The sequence below is a fragment of the Brachycentrus maculatus genome, unplaced genomic scaffold (genome assembly GCF_059751285.1).
Source record: "Brachycentrus maculatus isolate JH-2025_06_01 unplaced genomic scaffold, ASM5975128v1 h1tg000620l, whole genome shotgun sequence".
NCBI classification, from domain to species: domain Eukaryota; kingdom Metazoa; phylum Arthropoda; class Insecta; order Trichoptera; family Brachycentridae; genus Brachycentrus; species Brachycentrus maculatus.
In genome coordinates this window covers 177,536-190,858 of record NW_028281358.1, presented here as the reverse complement: position 1 = coordinate 190,858, position 13,323 = coordinate 177,536, and the positions used below count along the sequence as shown (strand labels likewise).

Sequence of the window (13,323 nt, the reverse complement as noted above, 5' to 3'; positions counted from 1 at the left end):
TCAATATTTATATATTATAAAAATTAAATGTAACAAGAAAAAATGTTTTAAAAAAACTTATAATTAAAATGGAAAATTATAAAGTTAGTGCTTCAAATATAAATTATATAAAAAAATGTATACGTTTTTTTAAAATTATATTTGATTATACACTTGTATTAAGCTTCTCATATTTTTCTGCTTACCTTAATGAAACGATGGCTCAAATACATTATTTCTATTTCCTACTTATGCAGAATTTCAAATAATTCGATAAAGCGAGTCCTGTCACGCACATTCCTAAGCCGAGATGTTTTGTGTCCTCTGCCAATGCCGCATTTTCATTCCGTGTTACCCCTGACAATTGGCTGTATTGCCCAGTGACCGAGATATGTCATCTTTTGTCATTTTGCAGTTGTCAGTAATTCTCTACTAGAAAATTTCACACATCGCTCACTCCTTTCAAGAACGTCATAAATAAAAAATTGACAATTTTCAGTTATGCATGTTTTCGGAATGCCCAGAAAATGTACTTTATCCCAGCAAAAGAGGCATATTTTTAACTTAATATTGTATTTACCTGCTACAGGGCAGAAAGTATTGTTTTTGCATTTTGAAGAAAATGTATTGTTTTATGATTTTTTAAATATACTGAATATTTTTCAAAAACCTTCAGGTTTTACCTAAAAAGATCTCTTGCACAGTAAAAAGTTCAATAAGTGGCTTGATATTTATTTTTAATACATTGTATTATATTTTTAAACTTTAAAAACGTTCTCCTGAAAAATCAAGTTTTTTTGATTTATGACGTTCTTGAAAGGAGTGAGCGACATGTCAAATGTTGAAATAGCCCAGATGTCTTGTATTATTGTAATTTGCATGATAATGTATGAAATAAGTAGTCTTTTTTGTTCATACAACAATGGAGTCTTCTGCAAAATAAAACTACATTTTCCCATTATAAATTACACACTTCATTCAGCTAATACATGACACTAACTAAAAATAAAATACAGTGGTTTCTAGGTTTACGTCCTACTTTTTCCAGGATGTATGCGCGACTAATTTTTTCCAAAAGCATCAAAGGGAATAATGCGCCTTTTGACGTATGTAAAACACGGGTTTATATGGCATTCCCCACCAGAAAAAAGGCATTTTTGGCTTTCTCAATTCCGAATGTACGAAACCCATTCTAAAACTATTTTCCACACACACATTTTATTTTCCAAATTAAAAACATTTAAAATGTGGAATTTTTGTAAGGATTTCATACATTTGCAATTCTGAAAGCTGAATATATATTCAAAAAATAAACAGGTGATATATTGTGTTGGAATTTTTCCTAAATGGACGTGTACTGAGACACCACTGTACTAACTAAAAAAAATATTTTTTAATGTAAAAAAAACTATATCATTTTATTTTCAAACTTACGTCGTTCAAACCGTATGCTTTGTATTGTTCTATAAAAAAATGTGTCACATAGGATTTACGTATGTTATATTCATTGAATAATGTTAGAATAAGTACAGAACGTGCAAGAACAACTTATTAATTGATACTATATTAATGAATTAATACAAACAAATTATTCACATAATTTGTCTTGAGGAAGAAGCTGTTTGCTTTTAAACCGGCGTCATAATTACGTTATTTAAGATGTTAAAGTCATTTTTATGGAATATTATAAAATGGAATGTCACAACAGTTTATTAACTATTTAAATCTAAGTATTATTTTTTGACATCTCATCAAAGATGAAGAAGAATATGGAAGTCTGGGCATTTACGGGGCTGACGACCGTCATAGGCTGGTTTAAGTGATCACTTTACACACGTGTAACATTCACCAATTCTACCCATTATTGACAACCACACTACTCAAATTCTTGGAAGTTCCATATATATGAACCAATTTAGAAACCTTGTTCTTGAATCACTAGAGACATCTATTGGTGAGATGTAAAGAAGCTTTTTATTAAGCAGAAACTCTTATATTAGTGAAGTTCTAGTGATTCAAGAACAAGGTTTCTAAATTGGTTCATATATATATAGAACTTACAAGGATTTGAGTAGTGTGGTTGTCAATAATGGGTAGAATTGGTGAATGTTATTGTGCAAAGTGATCGCTTAAACCAGCCGATGACGGTCTTCAGCCCCGTAAATGCCCAGACTTCCATATTCTTCTTCATCTTTGATGAGATGTCAAAAAATAATATGAAAATAACTCCTGTAATTGGAGATAATCCAGATTTTGTGAACAAGTATTTGGACACACTCAAAATGTTGTAAATCTAAGTAGTTTGACAAATACACCATTTGGTTTATGGTAATAGAAATATTTACAAAAAAACTTAATTCAAATGCTTTTTGAATTCATAATAGTAAAATGTAGTTTTACCCAGAAATTCTATGTTTTATACCCTTTTTAATTATCGCTTTAAAAAAATAAATGAATATACAATATATAAATAAATCTTCAAATAATTTCTGCAAAGCCTTGTTTCTGACGATCCAACATTATTCATTGAACGTGTCCATATAGTCAAGTCATGCGGTGAGATTTGGCAGCCCTGCGTTACCCGTTTATGAATGCATACTCCGAATGTCGAGTGCATCGCCCCAGTGCACGCAGAGTTGCCAAATATCTCAAGTGCGCGGAATGTGTAAATTACACCTCTAGTTTTAGGAGCTTGCTATGCAAGAAAGTGATAAAATTACATGATCGCTCTGTGCTAGCAATTGATGCTGAAACAATGTATACCAACCACGATTGTGACTCTTATAATCGTCATATTTTTTTCTTTAGCTCCTATCTGTACCCAAATGGTGCATAGGGCACCGCATCTAATAGATAGACGGTTTACTCGACCGTTAAAATTATACGGCGACAAGGTGATCAGTCCTGCTCTCCAGATTCTTCAATATTGGAGTGAATTATAATTAATTTGCCTGCCTTTGTAGTGTAGTGGTTAGCGCGTTTGGCTTCTATACTGGAGGTCCCGAGTTCGATTCCTAGGAGAGACTGAATAAATACTAGTGATTTTTCACTCAAATATTATTGAATGTCACCCATAACTGGTACCTAAAGCGCAGGCCTGATCACCTTGCATTCGTATTATTAACGATTAAAATAATACTGCTTTGATACGTTGCGCTGCCCTATGCATCAATGGGTGCAATAAGAGTTAAAAGAAGAAAAATATAAATATAAATTTTGTAAAAAAAAGGTTATACTATGTAACTCAGATAACAACAGATCACTGAGTGTATTGGCTTGAATTTTTGTTCTAGTTTTTACGAGAATTGCAAAATGACTAGCAACTGACGATCGTAAAATTACTCATTTTTATATATTTTTTTTATGAAGAATTTGCCATGGAATTTGTTTGACTACTTTTATTGCAGCCGGGTTCGTTTTAATTTGGAATTTGTCATTGTTAAAATTGCGAGCCATCTTTTATAAGATTTATTTGAAAAATATTTGGCTAAAATCCGCTTTAGCGAGTAATCCATTTGGTTTTGTAAGGACTTGTTGGCAGCATGGTAACATTAAGGTGGAGACTGACCGGAGCATTTCGTTGTAACGTAACATCGTAACATCGTAATGTAACACGTTACGAGGCGAGCATCACCGAGCATCCGAAACTATGGATGGAGCGCTCGGCTCGGTGTACTGACTGCCTGAATGCTCGCATCGTAACGTGTTATGTTACGACGAAATGGCTCCGGTCAGTCTCCACCATTAGGTCTTGACAATTTCCTGTTTGGTTCATTATTAGCAACTTTACTCGAAAGCTGAGGTGAGTTTGTGAAGCTCGGAGGTAAGAAAACTGTTCCATACATTGTATTCATTACTCCTCACTGCAAGTTGTCCGCCTCGCTTAGCAAACGGTTGACAATTCGGATAGTGCAATGACTCAACAATTATCAAGTCAAGTGACACCCCAGTATCAAATATTTGTGACAGCCACAAGCAGTTCCCAAAATAATATTCATTCATTCGTTCAAACCCTTATCCGCACCCCAATGGTGCAAAGAGCACTGCATCATATAAATACATAAATGGTGTATAGGGCACTGCATTGTATTGACACAGTGTTATCTTGATCCTCAACACACGAAGGAACGGTGATCAGCCCTCCGCTTCAGGTACCAGTCCAGGGTAATATTAAATAAATAAATATTTGATTGAAAAAACCACTTATATTTATTTGACCCCCTTCCCCTGGGAATCGAACTCGGGATCTCAAGAACGGAAGCCGAGCGTGCTGACCATTACACTACGGAGGCGGACAAATAATATTAAAAATAATATGTTTACACTAATATATAACTTTGTGTGCGTAATGTTTGGATGTTAAAATTATATTGACCTAGCACTAATACCCAGTAATTGTCATAGTGATGTTCGCCTCCGTAGTGTAGTGGTTAGCACGTCTGGCTACCGTTTTGGAGGCCCCTGCTTCGATTCCCCGGGCCTCTAAGTAAATATAAGTGACAAATCACTCTAATGTTTATTTAGAGTGATTTATCACCCTGGATTAATACATGAAGGACTGGTTGCCTTGCCTTTGTGTAATTCACGATCAAGATAGCATTGCATCAATACGATGCAGTGCCCTATGCACCATTTTGTGCAGATAGGGGTCAGAAGAATGGGTGAGATTTTACTATTGAGGACTAAGGATTGTTTTTGAAATACGAGAATAACACTAAGGCTTGTTTTTGAAATACGAGGATAACACTAAGGCTTGTTTCTGAAATACGAGAATAAGAGTAAGGCTTGTTTTTTGGAAAACAAGAATAAGAGTAATTTTTGAAATACAAGAATGAGAGTAAAGCTTGTTTTTGAAATACGAGAATAAGAGTAAGGCTTGTTTTTTGCAATACAAGATTAAGAGTACTGCTTGTTTTTTGAAATACGAGAATAAGAGTAAGGCTTGTTTTTTGCAATACAAGATTAAGAGTACTGCTTGTTTTTTGAAATACCAGAATAAGAGTAAGGCTTGTTTTTTGAAATACAAGAATGAGAGTAAAGCTTGTTTTTGAAATACGAGAATAACACTAAGGCTTGTTTTTGAAATACGAGGATAACACTAAGGCTTGTTTCTGAAATACGAGAATAAGAGTAAGGCTTGTTTTTTGGAAAACAAGAATAAGAGTAATTTTTGAAATACAAGAATGAGAGTAAAGCTTGTTTTTGAAATACGAGAATAAGAGTAAGGCTTGTTTTTTGCAATACAAGATTAAGAGTACTGCTTGTTTTTTGAAATACGAGAATAAGAGTAAGGCTTGTTTTTTGAAATACAAGAATGAGAGTAAAGCTTGTTTTTGAAATACGAGAATAAGAGTAAGGCTTGTTTTTTGCAATACAAGATTAAGAGTACTGCTTGTTTTTTGAAATACGAGAATAAGAGTAAGGCTTGTTTTTTGCAATACAAGATTAAGAGTACTGCTTGTTTTTTGAAATACCAGAATAAGAGTAAGGCTTGTTTTTTGGAAAACGAGAATAAGATTAATTTTTGAAATACAAGAATGAGAGTAAAGCTTGTTTTTGAAATACTAGAATAAGAGTAAGGCTTGTTTTTTGCAATACAAGATTAAGAGTACTGGTTGTTTTTTGAAATACGAGAATAAGAGTAAGGCTTGTTTTTTGCAATACAAGATTAAGAGTACTGCTTGTTTTTTGAAATACCAGAATAAGAGTAAGGCTTGTTTTTGATATACAAGAATAAGAGAAGGCTTGTCGTCACATTTATTTGATTGAGTTGAATTGTTGAGATTGCGCTATGGAAATAGATCCCTGGGAATGGATAGAGCTAGTGGCTGTGGGCGCCGGATGGTATGCGTAGCGCACGTACTCACTAGGCGTATTTATGACAGATAATGACTGCCACGGTTGAGACGGTATCTGAACAGCTGGAGCTGGCGGCCATCTTGCCGGCCGAGAAGGCGCCGCAGTCGCTGCAGGAGAGCGAGGGGGACAAGCCCTACGACCAGCCCACGGAGCCGGGCCCCGACGACGACCCCTCCCACTTCTGGCACACCTCCGTGGGCAAGTTCCGCTTCTCCATCCAGGAGCTGCCCCAGCAGCTCCAGTACATCCACCAGCTCCTACAGGTACACACACAATTTCGGAGGACCACTACTAGACTCCGAGAAGGTGAAGCTCTCACCACCGAGACAGGTCGTGAGCTACATGACTCATGTAGATCTTGAGAGTGAGCTAGGATACAAAGGGAGGTCACAATAGACCTAATATGGTCGCAGTGACATAAAGGATGCAAGATCCCTTGCCTTCATATATAAAAAGGTACACACACGCGTAGCCTTCAGCTCCATTCCTCTCTCTACATTTTTGCATTTAACCACTTAATGCTAGGGTTATTTTTATATTAAGTGTTCACAAAAAAAAAATTCTTAAAATTTTCATTCAAAGTTTATCCACTTTTCAACTAAAATATAACAATTTTGAGCATATTTCATTTTCAATTACGTCTACAACATTTTGTATAAATTCATCGTCGAAAAAGTAAATGAAAAATGAAAAATTGGCATTTAGCATTGAACGCATTAAGCGCGCGAGCGTGACTCGTTCAAAAGTCTGAAGAGGTTAATGGGTCATTCTAATCTATCTATTTCTCTTTTATTTGGCAGTTACCCAGTGAGAGGATGTTTCTGCCAGTGTCGAGTCTTATTTTTAATTACAAACAAAATAATAATACCAATTAATAAAAAAATTCATAGTTAAATGCGTTTAGCTTAATCATTTTAGAAATTATGAGCGCATTAAGAGTATATATATATATATATATATATATATATATATATATATATATATATATATATATATATATATATATATATATATATATATATATATATATATATATATATATATATATATATATATATATATATATATATATATATATATATATATATATATATATATATAATTTATATATATATATATAATTTATATATATTTATATAGGTATTTTTGTTTATGTAAATAAACATTTTTAGCATTGGGTAATCAAACATTTGTGTGATAATGTCTTAATAAGACGAAACGCACTACATATTCAATCCAATATTTTGGATATATTACCCAACAATTCAATATGGAATTCTACCAACTATCTGCGGTTATAATAAATAAGTTATTTTACTGACAATATTGAAAGTTTCTTATAAAATCTTGAAGAGAATCATCCGATTAATTTATTAGTTTTTAAATTGCATTGTTCTCTACATTAAATAAAAGAAATTTATTAAATGACCCTATTGATGAATGAAAACAGGCTCTTAAGTAGTCAAATAAAATGTTAACCGATGGATTTGTATATTTTGTTGTTGTTTTGCAGGAGTTGCCGGACACAGACAAACCGGATATGCTGTATTACATGTTACAATGCCTGTATATCTTGGTGCTTCACGGAGACGCCTTCACCAAAGCTGCCAAGGAGCACCGAGGCTTCTTCATCTGGTGCCAAGAAAATTTGCTCATTAAGAAGTGAGTTTTTTTTTCTTTATTTTTAATTCTTTTGCATTTCACAATATTATTACGTGGGTCGGGTATAGGTAATAATAACTCGTAATTAGGACGCAATCGGTTTATTCAACAGGTCGCCATGACAGTACAATGACAAGTGTATCCAGTCTTCCCTGCCTCAATCTCATAAGGGATAACGTAAACATTCCCCGCGTACACTCCGCCCTGCCCCTAGCGGGCGCTTGGGGTCATAGTTCATCTTGCTACAAATATTACGCCGTAACAATATATTATAATTACAAGTACAAAAAAATATAATATTAATACACAAAAAATCCCACAAAAGCATGGCTTGTGTGTGGATATACATTTTATTTTAGGTTTTAATGGCACTGGCAAGAATACAATAGATATCAGAAATAAAATAAAATTAAAATCAAACCCGCCGAGTATTGAGTATGGCCGTACATGCCGTGCCGAAAAAAACATTTTGTAATTAATCTCTTGTTTGATTTTAAACGAGTAGAGATTGAGAGCAAGGCACTGGGACTAGAGATTAACCAAAGCAAGACCGAGATCATGATCATAGATCGATCTAAGAAGTTTGGTGATCTCGGGAACTCACTCCAAGGTTTAGAGATAATAAACGAGTTCCAGTTCCTCGGATCTCAAATCAGCAATGAAGGAACTTGTGAAGGAGAGATTAGACGTCGTATCGCCATCGCCAAAAGTGCCATGTCTAAGCTAGACAAAATCTGGAAAGACCGGGGTGTGAGTAACAACACCAAGATGAAGCTTGTCAGGAGCTTGGTCCACTCCATTTTTCTCTATGCTGCTGAAACATGGACCATAAAAGCAGCAGAAAGGAGAAAAATTGATGCCTTCGAAATATGGTGTTGGAGGCGCATGCTCCGAATTCCATGGACAGCTAGACGCACCAATGAGTCCATTCGCCAGGAACTACGCTTGGATGGCTTGACTCTGGCCAAAATCTGTACCCGACGGATTCTCCAGTTCTTTGGACACGTTGCGCGTGGCAACGAGGATAGCCTGGAACGACTAGTTGTGATCGGTAGCCTGGAGGGAAAGAGAGGGAGAGGAAGATCCCCCACACGATGGACCGATCAAATTAAGGCAGCAGCAGGCACCTCAGTGGTTGGAGCGCTACGTGCAGCGCAGTCAAGGGATAACTGGAGAAGAGTCATTGCTTCTGCAAGGGTCACAGCCCTCAGCAATGAGGATTAAGACGGAGAAGAGAATATGAAGGATATTATAACAGTACCGAATATGAAGGAAAGGCGACCAGTTTTGCGCAGCTGATCCTCCGGTCTAGGTGGGGAATATATTTTATGGGATACAAATGACTTAAGAGAAGGAGGACTGGATAAGGGACATCGCTGCTAAGTGCTTTTGATGAATAATGGTTGAGTGGAAATGCGATGACTGACCATTCTCTGTACTGTTCCGTGTCTGTCTGCTGTGCTGATCGGGGTTGTGGGCGTCTGTGTACCGGCCGACGTCGAAATCAGATCTAGCTGACTAATTGAACTAAATACTAATCCCTTTCACTGCCTACACCGGGGTACTTCTAGAAAATTTGGAGATGGACTTACAATCTTGTATTTATTTAGATTGAAATGTAAAACTTAGTTAAAAAAAATTGCTTAGCAAGAGCAGATCTGTCAGGAAGCCTAGATGCTTCTGTATCAGATCTGGGCATGCGGTGGGACAGCATTCAATGTGCTATAAGAAATAGATCGCGAATAGTAACTGTGAAACGGAGAATAGCACCAATGGCTGCCTAGTTACTATGCCAAATTGTGACGTGGCAGAACGACACAATCCGTCTCGTTTCTACCCTTGACTATCCATTTACGCACCTTTCACCTAATGTGGTATATTGTTTATTTTGCTGCAGAGAAATCATTTGATTTCTTCATACTATATTCTCTGTCTTGCCCCGCTGCGGCCAGAACTGCGCCTAGTTGATTGACCTTCCGCACCCTCGCGTTGGCTTCTAGTTTGTGGAGCGTGTGCAACGCCCGGTACTCGCACATCTGCGAGGTGGCGGTCCCCATCCTGCTGCACTGCATCACCCTGACTGGAGGCTCCGACGTGTTCTGGAGACTGATCCAGGAGGAGTTCCATCACACGGACTGGAAGGTCCGCTTCACGGCCGTGGAGAGGGTCACCATCCTCACCAGGTGAGGGAATGAGAACAGCGCATCTTCGTATGCGTACTTATCACACACTGTGTCGTCATCACCTCGACCCGAGTTATTTTCATTTACTAGTATTTATTAATTTCATACAACTGGATTTCCCTGTGCCGAGGGCATATTTTACAATGTTTGTTTGGTAAAATTTTGTTAATTTTTTCATCACCGAATAACACTTTCTATTTTTTGTCTATCCACCTCTTTTGAATTATTACTAGCTGTTATTTAATATTTTTTATGGATAATGGTAGTAGGTTATGGAGCTTTATTTAAGAATAGTAAAATATTTTTTTGACCAAACGCAGTATAGATATGATTTTGTTTGATGTGTTTCTTAATCTTAATTTTTTTTTTACAAAAGCATAAATATTTGTGTTTTTTTTTCATTATTTACAAAAATACTTCAATTTCATATTGTTCCTGTGAGCCCAAGTGGCTCATTATTAGAAATAGGTATCAAATTATGGTAGAGTGGGATTGAACCGAGAAACTCTGACTCAAGAGTTCGCGACACTAACCACGGGACCACAGCCTGACACTTTTTTTATTATCCGTACAGTGATACAGCACCTTATAAGAAGCCGGTGTGCGAGCATTACGTTGTCAATCTGCAGTTATGGATTTGAAACACGGTGATCGGTTTAAATAAAAGAAGAACATTTCATCCATTCTGATCGGTCGGAACATCCATTCTGATCGGTCCAGTTCTACTGTTGAGGTTGTAGCATGAAATTGGTCATGGATCAACTAAACCGAGCGGTTTAGTCATTGACATAATTGGTTGGAAGTTATTTTATTCATTGTTTCGGCATTCACTTTGTGGTAAGACATGATGAAATTGTAAAAGAAAATCACTCGTTTTTTACCATTTGAGTTTATTTTACTATAACGACTAGTTTTGGAAGCTATGCTTCCATCTTTAGGTTTAAATATAAACGAAACCATAAATAATTATCTGTTCTACGAATAAAGAGGGGGGGGGGGGGTAAGTTAGGAGGACGGGGGTTAGTCAGGGGATGGAGTTTGAAAATAAAGGAAAATTTTAAAGCAAAGGTGGAATTTTTTAAAACAGTTTTTATTTCTTAATTTATTATTAGAATTTACACCTGAAGATAGAAGCATAGCTTCCGAAACTTGTCAGTATAATAAAATAAACGCAAGTCGTAAAAAACAAGCGTTATCCTTTTACAATTTGTTTTAAGTTAGTGAACAAGTTTCCTCCTCGTTGCAAGGTTCATGGACTCCACTCCGCTGAAGAACGTGCTGGCTCTGCAGACCGCGCTGGCCACGGCCTTCTGCTACCTGGTGTCGAGTATGGACGATGCCAACGTGTACGTGGCGCAGAGAGCCACCCTGTACTTGGGAACTATTCACGACCACGCCATTAAGGTATTTTCATCCATCTTCTTTTTAATTTAACATCTCAACATACATCGAGGAATGGTAGATTAAATATAATTCTTACGGCTCTATTTCGTATGTCTTTTGTTCAGGAAAATTTCTTTGTTGCGAAACCCTAGATGGGCATTGAAATCTGTCCCACCGCATTCCCAGATCTGGTACAGAAGCATCTAGGCTTCTCGACAGACCTTCTATTGCAAAGCAATTTTTTTTGAACTTGCATTGAAATTGTGAAATTTATTTAAAATGTAAACAAAATTGTATCCCATTTTTACTGTGAATTTACATTTAAAAGCTTTCAATATCCCTGTCACTGCCGATCTAAATAAATACAAGTTTGTACCCCAGATGGGCAGGCGGGAATGTATTGTAGCGAAATGGATAATTTGCAAGGTAACAATGGTGGGATGTGTTCCAGTCCCTGATAATGTGCCTGGAGAGCCAGTTCGACTTGGTGATTGTGGACCGGCCCATGGTGCTGCAGTCCCTGTACCAGCTTCACAATTCCCTCAGCGACAGGAAGATCCTGACTTGGGACTTCTTCTTGAACCGCTTCGACGCCTTGTTTCTGGAGTCCCAGATACACATGGAGAGAAACGGGGATATCTCGTATCTGAGAGGTCAGTTCACCGCCTCTTATTACAGCAAAACCCCCTATAACGTTGAGTTAGGTACCGCATTATCAGAAGGAGTGTTATAACTGGTCATTTAAAATGAGCATACAATTTAAAAACATTCCCATTGATAAACGCGGTAACTATCTCAACGTTATAAGGGGGGGTTTACCGTAAATTATGCTGTTTTTTTATCGGGATGTATCGCATGCGGGAAATGTCTCGTGGGATAGCCATCAAACTGGCCGTGCAATGCTTTATAATTACTACTCAATGCTTCAATATGATGCAGTACCATACGGCACTGCATCATATTGAAGCATTGTTATCTGTATCCAAAACTTAGTCTAATGTGGACTTAGGGTGGGTGAGTTTGTGAAAATGCTGGCTTATCGGGAATGTGGTTAAAAAATAATAAGTATGAGTGTTTCCTTAGAAAATACAATACTGTACTTGCATATATTGTTAGCTTAAGAATTCAACAGAAAGTAAATTGCTCAAATACCCTTACACAAAGGAAATGTACATACAGTGGAACTTCTTATGACAAGCATAATTCATTCCAGCATCTTACTCGTAAAGCGAAACATTTTTTCCCATAGAAATCAATTTAAAATACGATAATGCGCTCCATGCCAAAAAAATACTCTATTAAAAAAAATTATAAACATTTATTCAAATAAAATTACTTTTAAATTGTGAAGGTGTGTAACAACTTGGAAAACAATTAATTTGAAAAAAAAAACAAACATAAAAAAACCCTTATCCGCACCCCAATGGTACATAGGGCACTGCGTCATATAAACGCATTGTTATCTTGATTGTTTACACATGAAGGAAAGGTGATCAGCCCTCCGCTTCAGGTACCAGTCCAGGGTAATATTGAATAAATATTACAGTGAAAATATCACTTATATTTATTTTACCCCCCTTGGGAATCAAACCCGGGACCTCCAGAACGGTAGGTGAGCGTGCTAACCGTTACACTACGGAGGCGGACAAAAAAATATGAATTTATGATAAATAATCAAACTTTTTAACTAGAAAACTGTCAAAAGACATTTGTTTTTGCCGACCAGTTAGTGAGTGCAGAGTTATCCAGTGCAGAGTTTTCTGACTCTCCATTAGAATTGTTAAAAAAAGGACCTGTGTACAGTAGCCAAACATGCGAGCAATCGAATGACTTCTAATCGAGTAATATTCTACTAACAAAGTAAAATTTCCCATATTGTTATGGGAAACTTTGTCCATGTGAGGTTTTTCTCAACTGGTGGAGTATCCTAGCGGTATGGTCCGTGTCTTCCGAACAGATCTGAGGAACAACGAGAGCAACAGCGAGGCGTTCATACAGAAGCTGAAGCGGGCCCAGGAGGCCCTCTCCCACTCCGACTCCTCCGTGAAGACCCTGAGCGCCTCCTTCGGCACCAAGTGGCCCTACAAGCGCACCATGTCGGCGCCCGCCACCATGCTGCCCCGCCAGGACACCAAGATAGGTAACGTATCCTCACTCATACCCCATCAACATGCACTCATCCACACATTTGTTATTGGAACAAATACAGTGAAACTCTATCTATCGTTTTTAAAGAGACCTATTGAAATAAACTATG

General features: G+C 37.0%; 1 protein-coding gene across 1 annotated transcript in view; it reads left to right on the top strand.

The window, feature by feature from the left end:
* The window catches only part of unc79 (UNC-79 domain-containing protein), a 95,817-nt gene that overhangs the window by 35,431 nt on the left and 47,063 nt on the right, over window positions 1-13,323 (top strand). The window contains exons 16-21 of the mRNA XM_088273949.1: window positions 5,865-6,101; window positions 7,352-7,500; window positions 9,501-9,683; window positions 10,931-11,087; window positions 11,518-11,719; window positions 13,024-13,206. Coding sequence (XP_088130075.1) covers window positions 5,865-6,101; window positions 7,352-7,500; window positions 9,501-9,683; window positions 10,931-11,087; window positions 11,518-11,719; window positions 13,024-13,206 — 1,111 coding nt within the window. The remainder of the gene's footprint in view (window positions 1-5,864; window positions 6,102-7,351; window positions 7,501-9,500; window positions 9,684-10,930; window positions 11,088-11,517; window positions 11,720-13,023; window positions 13,207-13,323) is intronic.